The sequence below is a fragment of the Phalacrocorax aristotelis genome, chromosome 4 (assembly GCF_949628215.1).
Source record: "Phalacrocorax aristotelis chromosome 4, bGulAri2.1, whole genome shotgun sequence".
Taxonomy (NCBI): domain Eukaryota; kingdom Metazoa; phylum Chordata; class Aves; order Suliformes; family Phalacrocoracidae; genus Phalacrocorax; species Phalacrocorax aristotelis.
This window is the reverse complement of record NC_134279.1, coordinates 76,788,207-76,804,294: the sequence shown is the minus strand read 5'-3', so window position 1 is coordinate 76,804,294 and position 16,088 is coordinate 76,788,207. Positions and strand designations below refer to the sequence as shown.

At 45.2% G+C, this 16,088-nt stretch overlaps 1 protein-coding gene across 18 annotated transcripts in view; it reads right to left on the bottom strand.

The window, feature by feature from the left end:
- Positions 1–16,088, bottom strand: part of CTBP1 (C-terminal binding protein 1) — a 248,851-nt gene that overhangs the window by 62,521 nt on the left and 170,242 nt on the right. For 2 of the 18 annotated variants that reach the window (XM_075092100.1, XM_075092105.1), the window contains exon 1: positions 5,167–5,358. The exons of 10 other annotated variants lie outside the window; for them this stretch is intronic. Coding sequence is in view for 1 of the 8 variants with exons in the window: in XM_075092107.1 (XP_074948208.1) it covers positions 5,167–5,206 (40 nt within the window). In the remaining 7 variants the exon portion in view is untranslated. Of the gene's footprint in view, positions 1–4,528; positions 4,574–5,166; positions 5,391–5,784; positions 5,982–16,088 lie in introns of those variants that run through there. 6 more of the 18 variants (XM_075092104.1, XM_075092094.1, XM_075092106.1 and 3 more) reach the window with 5 other exon arrangements.

The following is a 16,088-nucleotide window of genomic DNA, read 5'->3' as shown; positions in this document are numbered from 1 at the left end:
AGAGAAGGGGTAGTGTGGTGAGTTCCAGCACACGTAAGAGTCAGAACACGCGAACAACTTTCTCTGCAGACTTATGTAACTTTGCCAGTGGTGACACAACTCGCTGGAAGTGATTTGGGCACAGATAAGGGACATCCACTGACCTGCAAAGAAATTATTAAAATATGCCTTAACATACCTAAAGCTAAGGCAAAATTACATAATCACATTACCTTATGTTTTAATACTGAAGCTACAAAGCCCTGACATGTAATGGAAGTAAAAAGCTTTCAATTAAAAAAAAACCTTCAACTTTACAATTACTCTAACAATTGTCCTGTTCAGCAAGCCCCAAGGCCAGCCTTTTCTGCTTTCTGTGCAGAATCCCTCCTGGCAGGTACACTGCAAGGAAGTTCCTCCAAAAGCCCCTTGAAAAGGGCAGGTATAATAAAAGATGAAAATGCAGAGATGAGCAATGGGTATCCAAAATAAATGTCAACATGAAACATGCTACAGCATTAGCGATGATTAGTTCAAAGAAAAAAAAATCAAACTATGTCAATTTTCAATTATGTTGATTAGACACAAACTGGATAATTAGTAAATGGAATAATAATACAGGAAACATGATATGTTTGAGATGAAATGACAAAAATATTTCATAAAAGAGACAATTTATAATCATCTTCCTTAAAAACTAAATTCTTGCCCTGCTAAGGCAAACATAAACATGTTATGTTCTGCACATCAAGAAATAATTAACCTGTTAATCTAACATACAGATATTTTTCAGGAGAGGTTCCTTTTGAGTTGGGTTTTTTTTTAATTATTATTTCATTACCGTTTTTTTTTTTCTTTTCCTTTTAAAGATGCTCCTGCTGCAGCACCCACACAGGTAAAGCCCTCGGTGCCAGCCAAGCGGGCGGCGCGGGCAGCTCCTGCCTGGGCACTGGTGCCCGTGGCAGGCAGAGCCTGAGGGTGTGGCTGAGGCACGCTGAGCTCCAAATACTCCCCATCCTGGCACGGCTGCAGATAGCAGCTACAAGGCAGCACAGATTAGACAAGCCAGGGGACTGTCTTGTATTCCTCAAGGAACCAGACAGGTCTATGGTCAGGTTCAAAAACAATTTGAAGTTTTCACTCGTATCAACCATCAAACTAAAGCTGATCATCAAACGATGGGGCCTCATAAACACCTAAAAAACTCTAATCGGGGGACGCGCAGCACCCTTTTTCACACCATCAACAGTTTGAGACACTTACTCTGCTTCCCCCTCCCTGCAATACCACCGCATTAGGTTGTGCATCAGTTTCAGCCAGCCAATGCTTTGATGCCGCCAGATTCCCAAAACACTTCTGAGCAGGTTAATCATCTGGGGAGATGGCTGAGGATTACTTTGCCTCCGAAAAGATCCTATCGACACTGCAGCTCGGAGATCCTAAAACGCCCACCACAGCTGGAAGCGCTGCTGCACTTCTCCAGTCTTCCCAGAGGAATACCGGTGAGGGAGCAAAGGGTTATGTTTCAGCAGGAAATGTTAATTTTAGTTTCCTCTGTAATGAATGTTTGCTATCTCTTCCTGATCAATAGAGAGATTCAAATGAATCATCATCTTTGCTCTCAAGGCGGTAGGAGAGAAGGAGACCCGAAAACACAGCTGGGAACTTCTGTCTTCCCAAACTGTAAATCCGTTGCTAGGCTGTCTGGGAGCGAGAAGGCACGTGCAGCAGAGGGAGTAAGGCTAAAGGGCTATGTACTACAACTTTTATCCTCACCTTAAATTTTAGGACACGTATTAAAAGTGTAACTCCATCTCTACTCTCTCACTAAATAAATAATTATGGGGCCAGAAGGTTAGGGAGCCTCAGCTGAGGCTGCTGTGTTGCTACACTGCCAACTGCTATGGGATTTGAAAGCTTGACACATGCTGGAGAGTATCACCTCATCAATGTTCCCAGCTGGCTTGGGAGGCGAAAACCTAAATATTACTCTTAAAGGCAGGTCTCTAAACACACAAGAACCTAACCTCTCCAGATAAGTTCCACGAAAACTAGGTATTACAAATGCATGGTAAGTAAAGAAAGACAAAGCAGCAACAAGCAATTTCAGTCCAAAATATTTGCCTGGTTTTGACTAAGCGTTATATTTCACATAAGCAAATTAAAGATCATGTTGCTTCTCAGTGTCTTTACTTAGAAGACATTTAAATCCGTGCCCTTCCATACACTTATCATTGCTCAAACTATTTACTTGTAAAATAAGCTTTTTTTTTTCCCCCCCCTCATTCTCATGGTATTCTTGTGAACAGGTACTTTGGGATAACGTCAATTTTCTCCCCAAAAGGGACTACCCAGCCTAGTCACCGACCTGCAGTAGATGTTCTTGTTTGATAAGGAGGGATTGACTTTACGGTTCAAAATGTTGGCAAGTGCGCTACTGCGCCTGTATGGTGATAACACTTCACAGTAGCCAGTCCAAGCCTAATCTCTCGGATCACACTTTTGGCCAAGCACCGCGCCTGCCCGCCCTGTTTACATTGTAAATAAAACAGTAACTCCGAGAAACAGCAAGATTAGTAAAACTGAAGCATCGGGCGTTTTTAACAAAGGGCAGATGCTATTTATCTTTATGATACAGAAGGACGAGTCAAGAGCTAACCAAACTGACAAACATAAAGGCACTTGTAATTTGTTTTGTCACGCTATCAGGAACTCCACGTTATGATAAAGTATCATAGTGTATACAATATTTATGATGATGAGCTTTTTACACGCAGCATACTGCGTGCTCAAAAGCTGCCTGCTCCAGCTACTCCTTAACTACACATGACAGCACTGAACTGAAAAATCCACAAAAGGTGACTGTAGTAGTTTCATTTCAAAATAGCAGTTTCATTGACTAAACTCTTCTGCTGAGCATGACTACAGCAGTTCTCGGGATTATTACTGTTTTATTTACCAATTCAGTGATGAAATAACACATCCCTTGATAGAGAAATATTGGACCTATGTTATTTGGGGGGTGGGGGTGTTTACAGAAGGACAGAGAACACACCACTGACTCTGCACCTATTTATGCCCTCCATGCCATTAAATAAACACAGAGAAACTGCATTCACGTCCCAAGTATTATTTTTCATTAACAATGACAAAAACAAGGGAACGGGTTAGCTCTTTCATCCGCGTATGAGCTGCAGCTGCCCCATAAACGCCTATTTCTTGTTCAGATTGGGAAGCCGTGGCAGGCTGGGGGCAGGCGGTTCTTCGCTTCATTTAGGTTTGAAATACACCAGTGAATTGCAAGTGGACAAAATATTTTGTCATTAGTTTAATCTCGGGACAGTTGACATGATAATAAACCAAAAAGGGTATTATTTGTCAAACATTAAGGAATTCCAGTATTGAAATCTTCCTGCCTTTGAGGGTCAATGAAGAGCAACGTTACAAAATCTACTGAAGTTAGCAGTTTGGGCTGCTAATTTTACATGCCTGCCTCACCAATGCATTGCTAAAAATAGGTAAAACACATAAGAACACAGAACAAAGAGATGCACTGGACAATTACCTTTCTACTAGCACAGGCTACTTTATAGCGAGCTTTTTAACCCTTTTTATTTATGAAGGATATAGATTTTTTTAAGTGTCACTCAAGGGATTTTCAATCTACAACTGAAATTATTTAAATATAAATTTTACTGTTAGTATTTTCTTGTTCCCTTCCAAGTGGGATACAATAATGAGATTAAAAAATATTTCAATCGGGGCATCAGGCTACTTGCCAAGGGGCTCAAATGCTAAATAAGAACATTTACATCTTCTAAGACCCAGGAGAAAGAATTGGGGCGATGCACTTGAAACACATACATCGCAAATATTATAGTTAATTTTAATTCGCTGGGAAAAAAAAGTACATGTTCACTGCAGTTTATCAGACCTAGTTATTTTCAATGAGGCTAAACAGAATTATTATCTTCAGCTGCTCCATCACGGCCTAAAAGCAAACATTCTGCCTGATAAGGACAACACTCATTAAAATATAAGGCTATGTTAAATTGTTTAATTTAAGTTACAACAGGTGAAATTTTGAAAACCAAGGCTGAGAACAGCATTTTCTACAATTATTCTGTCCAGATCGGTACTAGGAGTGAGATATTGACTTTTGATTTTAATTTTTTTTTGAGGAAAACAAAGCAGCACAGTAGACTGACTTGTATCTACACAGTAAACAGGCTTACTCTCTGCTTTGTAGCCTTCTTTTTGTATCATTTGCTTACAAAATCATAATGTTTATAAACAGAATCGACATTATGTCTCCTTATGTCTGGGGGAAGGAAAAAAAAAAAATCACCTTCAGATTAACATGATAATTTATGCCAAGCAGTTCTGGAGGCATATCTGTAACATCGCACCATGCACATTATTCATGTTACCTTAAAACCCAGCAGCAATCCATAAATGCATTTGCTAGCACATGTTTAAAAAAAAAAAAAAAAGAAGGAAGAAGAAAGAAAGAAAGAGAGAAATTCAAATTTACGGAGAAGCGCCTTACCTCTCGGATACATAACCCGTCCGCAGATTTAGCAAAATCATTTCAACAGCCAGGCCTTAAGCACTTTTTACAGCAATAAAACGCCGCTTTTAAACTTCCTGTTTATTGAAATATTACCACAGCTTTCCCCCCCCCCCGTGGCACTTTACCAACATTTCTCTGCAGTTAAAAGCCAGGGCACCGCTCAACCCAAAAGCGAACGGGACCGGGGGGAGTAAAAAACCACCCCAAAATCATTCTGGATGCAGTTTTAGCGCCGTTTGACTTTTTTATTTAAGGATGAATTACACCCTTGGCGCCCTCCAGTCCGCTGACTGCGCCTCACCCCCCTCCCCGCGTTTCATCTGTATTTCTGTTTATTTTTTGTTTTAATTCAACCACCCTAGCTGCCGCCAGCAGCCACCGGGCAAAGTTGCTCCGGCGATGCGGCTCAGGGGAGCCCCGCTCGGCGCCGGGGGGGGCGCGCAGGGGCCGGCAGCGGCGGTGGCGGCCACACAAAGCCCGGCGGCGGCGGCGGCGGCGGCGGGGACCGATCGTACCCCACACACACTCCCCACCCCCCCCACCCCGTCGGTCCCCACCGCCGCGACCAGGCCGGCGCGACGCGACGCGAGGCGATGCGATGCGGAGATCGTTACCTAGCGGCAAGCCCTTGTTTAGTAAGTGAGAACTTCCCATTGAAGCGCTACGCCCGCGCCCGCCGCGGGAGGAGGCGGGGGGGGCACGGCCGCTCCGCCACGGCGAGGCTGGCGCTGCGGAGGGAGGCCGGCCGCCGCGGCATATGGCGGCCTCTCCCTGGGCGCCCCGGGAGTGAGGCGCCGCCGCGCGCCCCCGCGCGCCCCCGCCGCGCGCACGCGCGCTGCCCGAGGGGAGCGGTCGCCGCCTCCCTCCTCCTCCTCCTCCTCCTCCTCCTCCTCCTCCGCCGCCGCCGCCGCCGCCGCCACGGGCGGGGCTTCCGCGCCCCACCTCAATCTCCTGGTTCTAGGCACGCGCCCAAGACATGAAGAGAGCGGGGCGGGCGCTAAGCAGGCAGCGAGCCTCCCGCTCCATCCGCGCGGCGTTTGGTTTGCGGCGCCGCTTTTAGGACCCAATTCAGCCGCTTCTGTTTCGTTTAAACTTCAACGAACTTAACGCCAGCTGCATTCGACACACTCCGCGGTATCGCAAACCATCGGCGCCTGGGGTACTTCGCTATTTTTTGTGACGCGGCTGAGGGTTTGGCCCTTTATAAATCAACAAGGATGAATAAAACCTACCCCAGAACACTCTTAATTCCGCTCCTGGCGAGGGTAAGCGAGGCTTAGCGCCTCCCGCGCCGCCGACCCGTCCTCAGAGCCCGGTGCCCCACTCGAGGCCCACAGCCCTCCCCGTGGTCCCACCAGGGAAGCGGTCGGGCCGGGGTCGGCAGAGGAAAAAGCAGCAAATTGGTCAAATACTGACATTGTCCGCCACCGGGGATGGTTGGGCGCACCCCCGCGGGGCCCGCCCGGCCGGCCGACCGGCGCCAGACGCTCGTCAACCCCGTCCCTCGGTCCCTGAGCGCCAAAGCTCCGCGTTGTTCACAAGGGGCTGCCCCGCCGCGGCGCCCCGGCGGGGCGGGTGTCCCGCTCGGCCCCGCTCTCCCGCCTGGGGGAGCCCCGCCGGCTGCGGAGCGCGCCGCCCCCGCGCGCGCTAACGGTGCCGCCCGGCCGCACGCGGTCAGCGCCCGCTCCTCGCGGGTTCGAGCTCCTCGGGCCACGCTGCGCGCGGAACGCAACAGCCCCGGGGCGCGGGGCCCGCCCTCGGCGGGGGCCGCTGGGGCCAGCAGGCGCTTCTCTGGGGAGAAGACACGCGGGGTCCCCGCGGCCCCCGCCGTGCTGAAGCCCCGGGGCCGGGCGCCCCCGGTGTCCCCGCGGGGTAACCTGGCCTTCCCACACAGCCCCGCTCCCTGTCACCCCCTCGGGGGGCAACGCCTGCTTTCACCGAGAATTAACTAGAAATCCATTATTTTTCCTTCGCGCTGCCCAAACTGGAGCTCGGACTGAGATTTGGGTCAAAAACAGGTGTTACGGCCAGCGCCCGACCCCCGCTTTCCCCGCTCCCGGCCAGCTCACGGGTGTCGCCCGCCATTCCCCTCCCCGCCGAAGTGGCGGCGGCGGACGACGACAACCAAAGTCGGCGCGGGGCGCGGCGGTGGGCTGGGTCAGCTGACGGCGGCCCCGCCCGCCCGGCGGCGGCAGGGGTGAGGGTGGCGGAGGCCCGCGGCGCCGACATGGCCCCGCTGCCGCCTCTCCCCCGGGTCTCCCCTCCCCTCCTTCAGTCCCGGAGCGCCCGTTCCAGCCATCCGAGAAACTTTGACGCGTCTCGCACGGCCGCTGCCCCCCGCCTCATCCGCGGCCGGGAAGCGGCGCGGCGGCGCGGGAGCGAAGAGGGTGTTCGCTCGTTCCGTCCCCTCCCCACAGACGAGCCCGGCGAGAGAAAGCCCCCCATCTTTTGCTTTTTTTCAGTAATAAAACGCTCAGTTTCTGTCAGAGGTCGGCCGCAAACGTCCCCAAAGCCCGCGCTGGCACAGCAGCGCCTCAGGGGTGCTGGGGCCCCTCACTCAGATAGCGGCTGGACACACGGACACACGGCAGGACAACCCCTGACAAAATTAAGATATTAGCGGTGTTTTCTGAGCCCGGCAGTAAGTCGGGGCCTGGCTCTCCTCAGGCAGAGGGAAATGGCAAAGCCCCTTCCGACGGGGAGCCGAGGGCCGGGTTTGGGGTGCCCTCGCTGAGGGGGGCCCTGGCCGTGCGGCCCAGGGCTCCGTGCCAAGCTCCCAGCCCCGCGTTGCAACATCTCTCACACGTGTTTTGGTTTTTTGTTTGTTTGTTTTTTTAATAGATTTGCAGGGTGATCTGAGAGTTATTTCTGCTGCTGCACTGCTGAACTCGGGGACCGGGGGTGATTCTTAAAAACTAGCGCATGGAAAGGGAGGGAGTGGGTGCAAAGATTTGAGAGCTTTTTTTTTGATTCTGCAGGACTGGTCTGCAACCCTTACAATACCCATGGCAATAGGTGTATTAGAGGCAGCTAATACAAATAGTTACATGGACTATTGGGCAGCAAACATTAGTAATTCACTTTGGCAAGCGACATGCCTGATAGTAGGAGCAGATCATCTCTTCTGTGCTTCTGTATGCACAGGCTGTAGATTTTCCTGTGTTTTTTGGTGGGTTTTGTTTGAGAAGGGGCTATTTGAACCCAAAGGTTAGAAAGCGTGGTTTCAGCCTTGAAGTTGTGTGGATTTCAGGAATCCATTCAGAGCACAAGTAAAGGACTTTAGCTTATAGGCAGCCTTTAGCAACTTGGCTCCAGCTCCTTAACGACTTGATTTTCCCCATCAGTCTCCAGGTAGTGTCCATTTCACAGAGTTATCCAGCAGGATCGGGAGGTAATTCCCAGGAAAAGTTTATGCAGCCTCTGACTTTCTTCATTTTCCTCCTGTATTCATGGGAAAGCCTTCTGTGGCTCAACACAGACGTCTCAGACATCTCTCAAACAACATAGTTTCTTTAGATTCTCACTGTGCCTTGCTAAGGCAGCATCTAGCCAAGCGCCTCATGTGGGGTTGTATAAATAAACAAATTTGGTTTTAATCACTTTAAAGTGGTTAACCACTTTATTGCCATTTATAGATGTTAGCAAATATAAAAACATATACATAACAAAGCTGTTAGAAGAAAATAATGATTTTTTTTTTTCCCCGCACTACTTAAGTTGCCATGTGGCAAAGTATCAGCAGGAACGAGCATTAGGGGTAGAACGTGCTTAAGCCACAAGTGCCAAACCTGTGAATAGCCATACGGCTATGGAAGTATCTCTGGGAAAAAATAATAGTGAAAAATGAAAATTCAGAAATGAAACTAGAGTTCAGTTACTTTTTTTTTTATAGAGAAACATAAACAGATACGGGCAGGGAGGCCATTTCCTCGGTGGGGTTACATGACTGGGCAAATGTTTAGTTCTAAACTGGAACTGCTGCTTCGAGGAGGGAGGGGAGTGTGGTACAAAATATTATGACAAGGGGAGTGCTCTAAGTGAGGATAAGTTGGCATGATGAACAGATGGAGTATTCAATAACAGGAGGTTATTAATACTGCAGTTTGGTATTCTCTACGCTACTTCATGAAGGGATTCATATGCTTGCTCTTTTTCCTTTCTGATTGTACGCAGACTTAACAAATACGGGCGCTGTAGGTAATGCCGGACTTATTTCCCTCCCGGCGTGCGCACAGCACAAATTCATGTTTCCTGGGAAAAGATCAAGGGCTGATCCTCGGCTGATGGTAACTGGACCAACTGTGTTCCTTTCAATAGTGGAAAGCTGATTTGCACCTGCTGAAGGAGAGAGGTTATCTGACCCCGTCTCCCCAGGCGAAAGGTCTCACCGCCCTGCTCTTTGACAGCTGCCATGAGGCACCTGCTCTAGAGAATAAACTATGAAGACTCTCAGGATGGAAAAGAAAATGAAATAACCCAGAAGCGAGTGAAGTTCTCCTTCAGAACACAATGCGATTCTGCTTGTTTAAGAAAATCACCCTCGCTTTCACCCAGAGTTAAGTCCTCCTCCCCTACGTGGCTTTCGGTGGCCTGGTTTTAGACTGAGCATGAGAAAATCCAGGGTCAGGCCAACTGACTGCAATCAAACCTTCCATTACCCATATCCATTCTACTTCCTAGGCTCTCCAGCTCGCCTCCGGGTCACCAAACACTCTGTCATCTCCACATCTCTTAGCTATGACTTGTACAGCTACAATATAACCAAACCTTCCACTAAACGTAACAATCCCATCCTCGTATCGCATTTTGGCACTGCTGTCACTGCGACTATTTCTTTTTTTTTTTTACCAGTAACGTTACACAGCTGAGTGACTTCTGTTTTGCGCTAAGAATTACGGCATTTTTCAAAGCCTTCTTGGCTTCTTAAGAGTCAGCTGGAGGAGCACATGTGCTGAAGAGTAAATACATTGTTTTAAATGTGACTGTTAACAGCCATATGTATAATTCAAGTACAAGTTTTATTCCCCTCAGAATGTCTAATCATAAGGGCATGACCTTGGGCTTTCACAGATCAGATACATTAGGGTAGGATATCTTTAGCAGATGTGACTTTGAAGATACTGAAAGAGGAAGTTTTACCATTGTATCATACTCGCAAAATGCTCTCCAAAGCGAATAACGAGGTTCGACAATAGTCTTACATCTAGATACGGAGATTGTGTTCTTACAAATTTTCCTCTGTTTGTCATAGCTGTGCATGCTGGCTCTTCCGTGCCTGTTTTTGCTTCATTATCAAACATGCGTCATTTATTGTAACAGTTTTTTAAAGCCATCATTTAAAAGCTTTGTGCATTTTTAAATCAAAATGTAAGTTTATATTTCAAGGGAATATCTTAACTTCTGTGAACAGTAAATCTTGCAGGTGCTATTTGGAGATCCTGAAAGGGATTTATGCCAGAAGAAAAGAATGGTTGGATAAAGCAGGCCCAACATTTAAACTTTAGCCTAAAAACCAGATCTTTAAATTGTGTAATCTAAATAAGCCTACTGCATTTATTTAAAAATCTGGAAAGAAGACTTTGTTTGGATTTAAATCTTTCCTTAATTCTTTTGCTCAGATCCTGAAAAGCATTTGTTTATAAAACACACACACAGAGACCAGTCTACTTTCATTTTGCAATTGCATATTTTAAATAGAGCTTCTTTTTTTTTTTTTCTTTTAAATGTATAACTTCCCCTGTGTGAAACTTCCCACTGTACAAAATTAATGCTTTCTGGTTGATGTGAAACAGAAGGGCCATTTTGGAGAAACATTTTCAGCAGGTTCTGAGGGGAAAATGGAAAAAAGAATAACTGACAAAAGGGAAGCACTTCATCTTTAAGAAATGGTGGTCATCACAAGCATGAAATGAAATAGAGGACCTTCATCTACTCTTAAAAGAAGGTTTGCTGAAGGATCAAAGTCATAGATTAAAGTTCCACTTAATGAACAAGAAGTTCAGCTGTGTCAAACATTCAAAGTCATTTTTGAAATGCCAAATGTGCATTGCTCCTTTCTCAGAACGGAATGGCTATGCTAGCTCTATGCTGGAAATAGCAGCCGTACAAAAGTGAAAAAGCTTGCAGCACGCTGAATGAATGGAAGAATAAATTCCCTTCAAACCAGTGTCCACAAAAACCCTCTCTCCTCTGATGTTATCTGTATTAAGTGACTAAGGGATTTTCTTCTTGATCTCACCCTCTTCACACAAGTGCTAAAAACAAAAGAACCAGGGTGGAATTAAATCCTCTGCGTTTTCTGGTTGTCGTGAAATGAGAGGTATCACTTTCCATCTAGTCAGGAGGAGTTAACAGACCATTTCCAGGAAGGTCTGTGTTCTGGCTGAGGAGAAAAAGAAGATAGAGATGAACAGCAGAAGAAACCTATCGAGAACCATTAGTGGATGTCAGCCATTGTCCATCTGTTCACAGTGGAATAAATCCAGACCTGAAGGAATAACTGCAACCTGCCCCATATGGCTCGCTCCCTTCTGCGCTGGCAGGGCTGCTTTGGGGATTTGACATTGGAGGAGGTAAAGGAGAAGCGGCGCAATCTGTGTTCCCAGGAACGAACAGCCAATTAACATGAAAGAACAAAAAGTGGGTTAGTAACCCACAGGAGGGTTTTCTCCTTCTCACCTGTCTGAAATCTTGGAGCTCAATCAACCTGTGCACATTGCAGAGCTACTATGCTGCGGCTCCTACTACTAATGAAGTCCTTAAAAATTTAACCTTAGCTACTACACAAATTGTGTGGGCAGCGGACAGCCCCTCGACTGTCGAGTGAGACCGCAGATCCAGCTGTCTCCCAGGGTGTTAAAGAAGGCATTTGGAACATATTACACTAAAAATTTCATTAAAAATTATAATGCAATATACCTTCAACATAATGAACCAGCACAACAACATTCTGCGTTTACTTTCATAGAACTGGATTGTAGCAAGTTACTATTGACTAGTAATTTACTTCTCAAGTCTTAAATCAGTCTGGGCCTGGTCATGAAGCACAGTATTATTTTCTATATGATTAACGGCGTTAGGCTCAGACCCATACAGAATAGTTATGACATGTGATTGTCTCTTTAAAATTATAATGAAAAATAGATACTCTTTGTGAGCTGCATTCTGTACGCAAAGCAACAGACATCCATATTAAAGCCAACTGAAGGATCAAAAAACTGCAAGTTTGTAACAGATTCAACAACCCGTTTGCCGGTAGTGATTTCACAGGGAACCGGGAGAATAATTAACCATCCAGAGGCCTGAGCAGAATCAGCGCATCTCCTGAGCGAACCTGCTCTTGTGGGTACGTCTCCAGGCTTAGGACAGTCTGCTGAGGAACTCAGCGGATGCAGAAAATCAAATTCAGAAGCGATGTGCAAGAGGTACGTTTGCCTACACGGATTCAAGGGCAGGCCGCTGCCCGCGCCACACCTCGCAGAATGGAGAGGGGTGCTCAGGCTGGAGGCTTGATCTCTGCCTAGCTCTGAAGCCATAAGCAGGTCAGGTTCGCTGTGTTACTCCAAACGTGAGGTGATTATCTGCCCACAAGCAGGATTAATTGCTTTGGGCCTGGCACCATGCTAAAGCAGCAGTAGGGGCATCTCTGGGAGATGCTGTACGCTCATACCAGTTTGGACTGGCAGCTACTTAGTGGTCTCCGCGCTGCTATGTAATTCGCACTCTGTTATTCTCTACCCACTTTTTAGCTCCCTTATAACACACTTGGCATCTTATTTTTGACAAAGTTGCACAAGTAGCCAGAAAAAACCCTATAGTTGTATCAGAGATTATTTTAGAGTTCTCAAACAATTACATTCATGCCTATAAACATCACTCATTCACTAGGTGGCACAGAGAACATCACACCTCCTTGTTTGAAACACATACCACAAAACTGAGGACCCCCTCAGGAATGACAAAAAGGGTATGGTATCAAAGTAACACCTCACTAAGCATTTATCTGGAGACTTTTCTCTCAAACTAACCACAAGGCTTACAAATCTGAAAAATTAGCAAGGATGCTGACGGGTGCAAAAAGCAAAACAATGTTTGTTACGTGAAAATGTCCATTTGCTGCCAAGGACCTTGAGCACAACCACGCGCTGGGATTATATACATTTATGACAGTGAAACAAACTCCCTTGCTTTGTCAGATTTACTTGGGGCGATTACGAGTTATCAGTCTTGAATTTCACCCTCTTCCAGACCAAACACTGCTTTGTACCGTCGAGAAATACTGCACTACCAGCACGCCGCTCTCACTTAGCGCTAAGGTAAGAGAAGGGTTCATTAGTGAGCAAAAAGTGACCTCTAGTGAATCACCACGCCAGTTCCCAAGACGCACAACATCTCCCTGGCAGCGCCTTGCCTCTCACTGCCTGGTCATACAGTTAAAATCTGGTAATGCTACACCGTAACACAGTCAGCGTCTGTACCCCATCAGTTAAGCACTTCAGCTACCTTCGGTAACTTGCCCTTTGCGCAGCAGCTAGAACAAATGACAGAAAACATTTGCACATCAAAAAACCTGAATGCATTTGTTTGAGCATCATAAAATCTGCCTACAGATAAGCCTTACAGGATTTAATGGACCAAAATAAAAAGTGTAAGCTCTAACTAGACTTTTTAACTCATTTTAACTTCATTTTAATAGTATATCCAGAAATCTGTAAATAAAATAAGAAAAACATCCTATTAACTATGTAAAAATAATAACAATCTCAATGAACGGCACTTTGTACTCTACCAAAACAGGAAAATTAGAGTGGAGAAAAACAGAGAGATGGGCAGTGAAAATCAATTCCATAGTTACAAGGTATGGAACACTGTGCAGGCTGGGAAATCCATAACAGGGAATGGTCAATGATTTTGGAACAGTAAAAAAAACCTAGCAAGGTTTCCTGAGTAAAACACATACCTCACTGGCCACAGAAACACATTTCATATGTTGTCTGCTTCCAAATATCTAACCCCATACTAATATTTTTATACTCCTCCTAATACGTATGTATTTTTCTAACAAACATTCTATAGGCAGTTACTGGGATGTACACCTTTTTTTCTTTTACTAAACCAAAATAAAGACTCTTGTGCAATTTTTTTACCTCTCATTCTCAAGATTTAAAACTCTAGAGCTGAAAAGTAAACTGCAAGAAATCCTCACTCCTATAGAGACTCTTAAGATACAATTCAAATCCTAAAGGATGTCACTTTATGCGCCAACTTACACAGCAATAGGAAGAAAAAATATTGACATATATTGAAAAAGCTCCCCTTGAATTGCTGTATAATGTAAAGAGAGAAGGGGACTGTTATCCTAGCAAAAAGGCTGCCTCACCGTACGGCTTATATTCATACAACGTACAATTTCACTACAGAAGAAAAGCCAATTCAAATAGGTGATAATCAGTATCGACAGATTTACTGCTACTCGAGCTTATATTTATTGCCGAATACCCTGACTTACAGACTAAGGCAGCGCTGGGCATTACAATGGGATGGTATTCTTTAAAGATCATTGGATAAACTTCCCAGAGGCCTAACCGTCCTGCATGTAGAAATGCTGCGGGGACCCACGCCTCGTGAAAACCTTTGCTAAACCGTTGTCCTCGGAACGGTTAAGCTCCCCTACACAGGAAAACGCCATCTGACAGAGGTGTTTTGTTGAATTTGTGGCACGGCATGGCACGACTGTGGCCCTACAGGTGACTTTGGGAACGCCATCACCTCGCAAGGACCACTACTCTCGGCAGCACAATCGTCGGTGCAATTTTAAAGGTAGTTCCTGCTGTGCCAGGCAGGCGCTGGCGAGGCGGCTGGGCCGAATCTGCAGCGCTTGTGATTCCTGATGACACTGTGGAAAGCCCACAACGAGTTCAGCATGAGCTATAAGCAAAAGGCATTAAAATAAATTGAAGAACTTTCTACAATCATTTTAAAAGGTAAATTTCCGAGAACAGAGTACGGAATAGAAGAGGATTTGGAACATTACGTGAGCTCCTGAACCCCATTTCAGTTAAAGCACCACGTTGCTTATCTTCCTCTTTCCAGTTTGGGGTTTTGGTTTGGGTTTTTTTTCATTTATTTCATCAGGACAATTATTCGGTCTCTTACCCTATGCTGTCTTTTTATGAAGCAGGATATCTAATACTGCTTTTGTGTAATGAACTCTTATTTTTCACTACATTGATGTGCCATTTGAGCTACCAGGTCACAAGAAACACAGTAAGCAATTAAAAATCCACAACGCTGATGCCACCGAAAATTTGAAAGTTTTCATTTTTATTGCCTAATTCTAGGGAACATCTTAGGGCATGCAGGCACTGAAACTATTTTTTCCTCACTTCAAATTCTTATGTTTTATTTGGGTCCTATTTATTCCTAAGACCAGCAGAACAGTAACTGATATTAGAATAATCTTTTATTAATTTTTATTACTTTATGTATCTGAAAGAACAATCACAGTACAGGCTTGTACATCACTACGGGAAGAGTGAATTTCAGCAGACATACACAAAAAGGGAAATACTTCCATGAAAACAGGCTGGGTTCTTAATTAAAATGATTCGATACGCCTTATGAACAGTACAAGTTATATCAGGGATGATGAAGTTACCTTAGGAAAAATGTACTTTAAATTAACTACTGGAGGCTAAAGACAACTGAGCTGTAATAATAAGTAAATGTATATAGATAATGTATAAATAATTAATTAGCGTTTCCTGAAAGACATGGAAACAAATGAGAATACTTTGTGTATCGTTGTACTGTGCTGATCTCTTACTAAAGTGCCTTCTGAGACCCATGACCCAGAAAGGTTAAAGTTTGTGTCTTTCCCAGAGGCTGCACCTACGTGATTAACATTACAGAGAAACCCACATCAGAAAGGACTATCGCCTGAGAGGAATGAACAATAATTCATGTAGATAATAAATAGTTTAAGGAGAATAAAAACCCACCTTACCTTGGTTCAACAAGAGTATTTTGAATGTTTTTCGTTTTAAGCACCACAGACGTAAATTCTACTAAATACCAAGAGGCACCGAGAGGGAAGGGATGATTTTTTGTGTGTCTTGAGGTTTTACAATCACAACCAGAGTTAAGTGTTCTCAGTCTATTCCTGGATCTTTCCTGACAAGCGATTTCCAATTGTGCTAAAATCTATGGATGCTTTGAGATGTAGACAGATGTCTGCGAGGCTGTAGGCTGAGGTCATCAAACTCATCTCATCTGTGACCTAAGCCTGGTCTCTTGGCTCTCTTAAAAAAAAAAAAGGGGGGGGAAGAAGAAGATGGAAAGGACACCAAAGAAATTGTTTGCTAATGTATCTAAAAATTTGTTAATTTTTAATCTAATAGCATACACAGATTTTTTTTAACATAATGCCAACATGATGCACGTGGAGAAGATATATATTTGCTCATCTATCATTACTACTCGTCACAGTGAAATTATTGTTCCTGGCATTATTAGCAGGCAACTGTCTATTATTTCC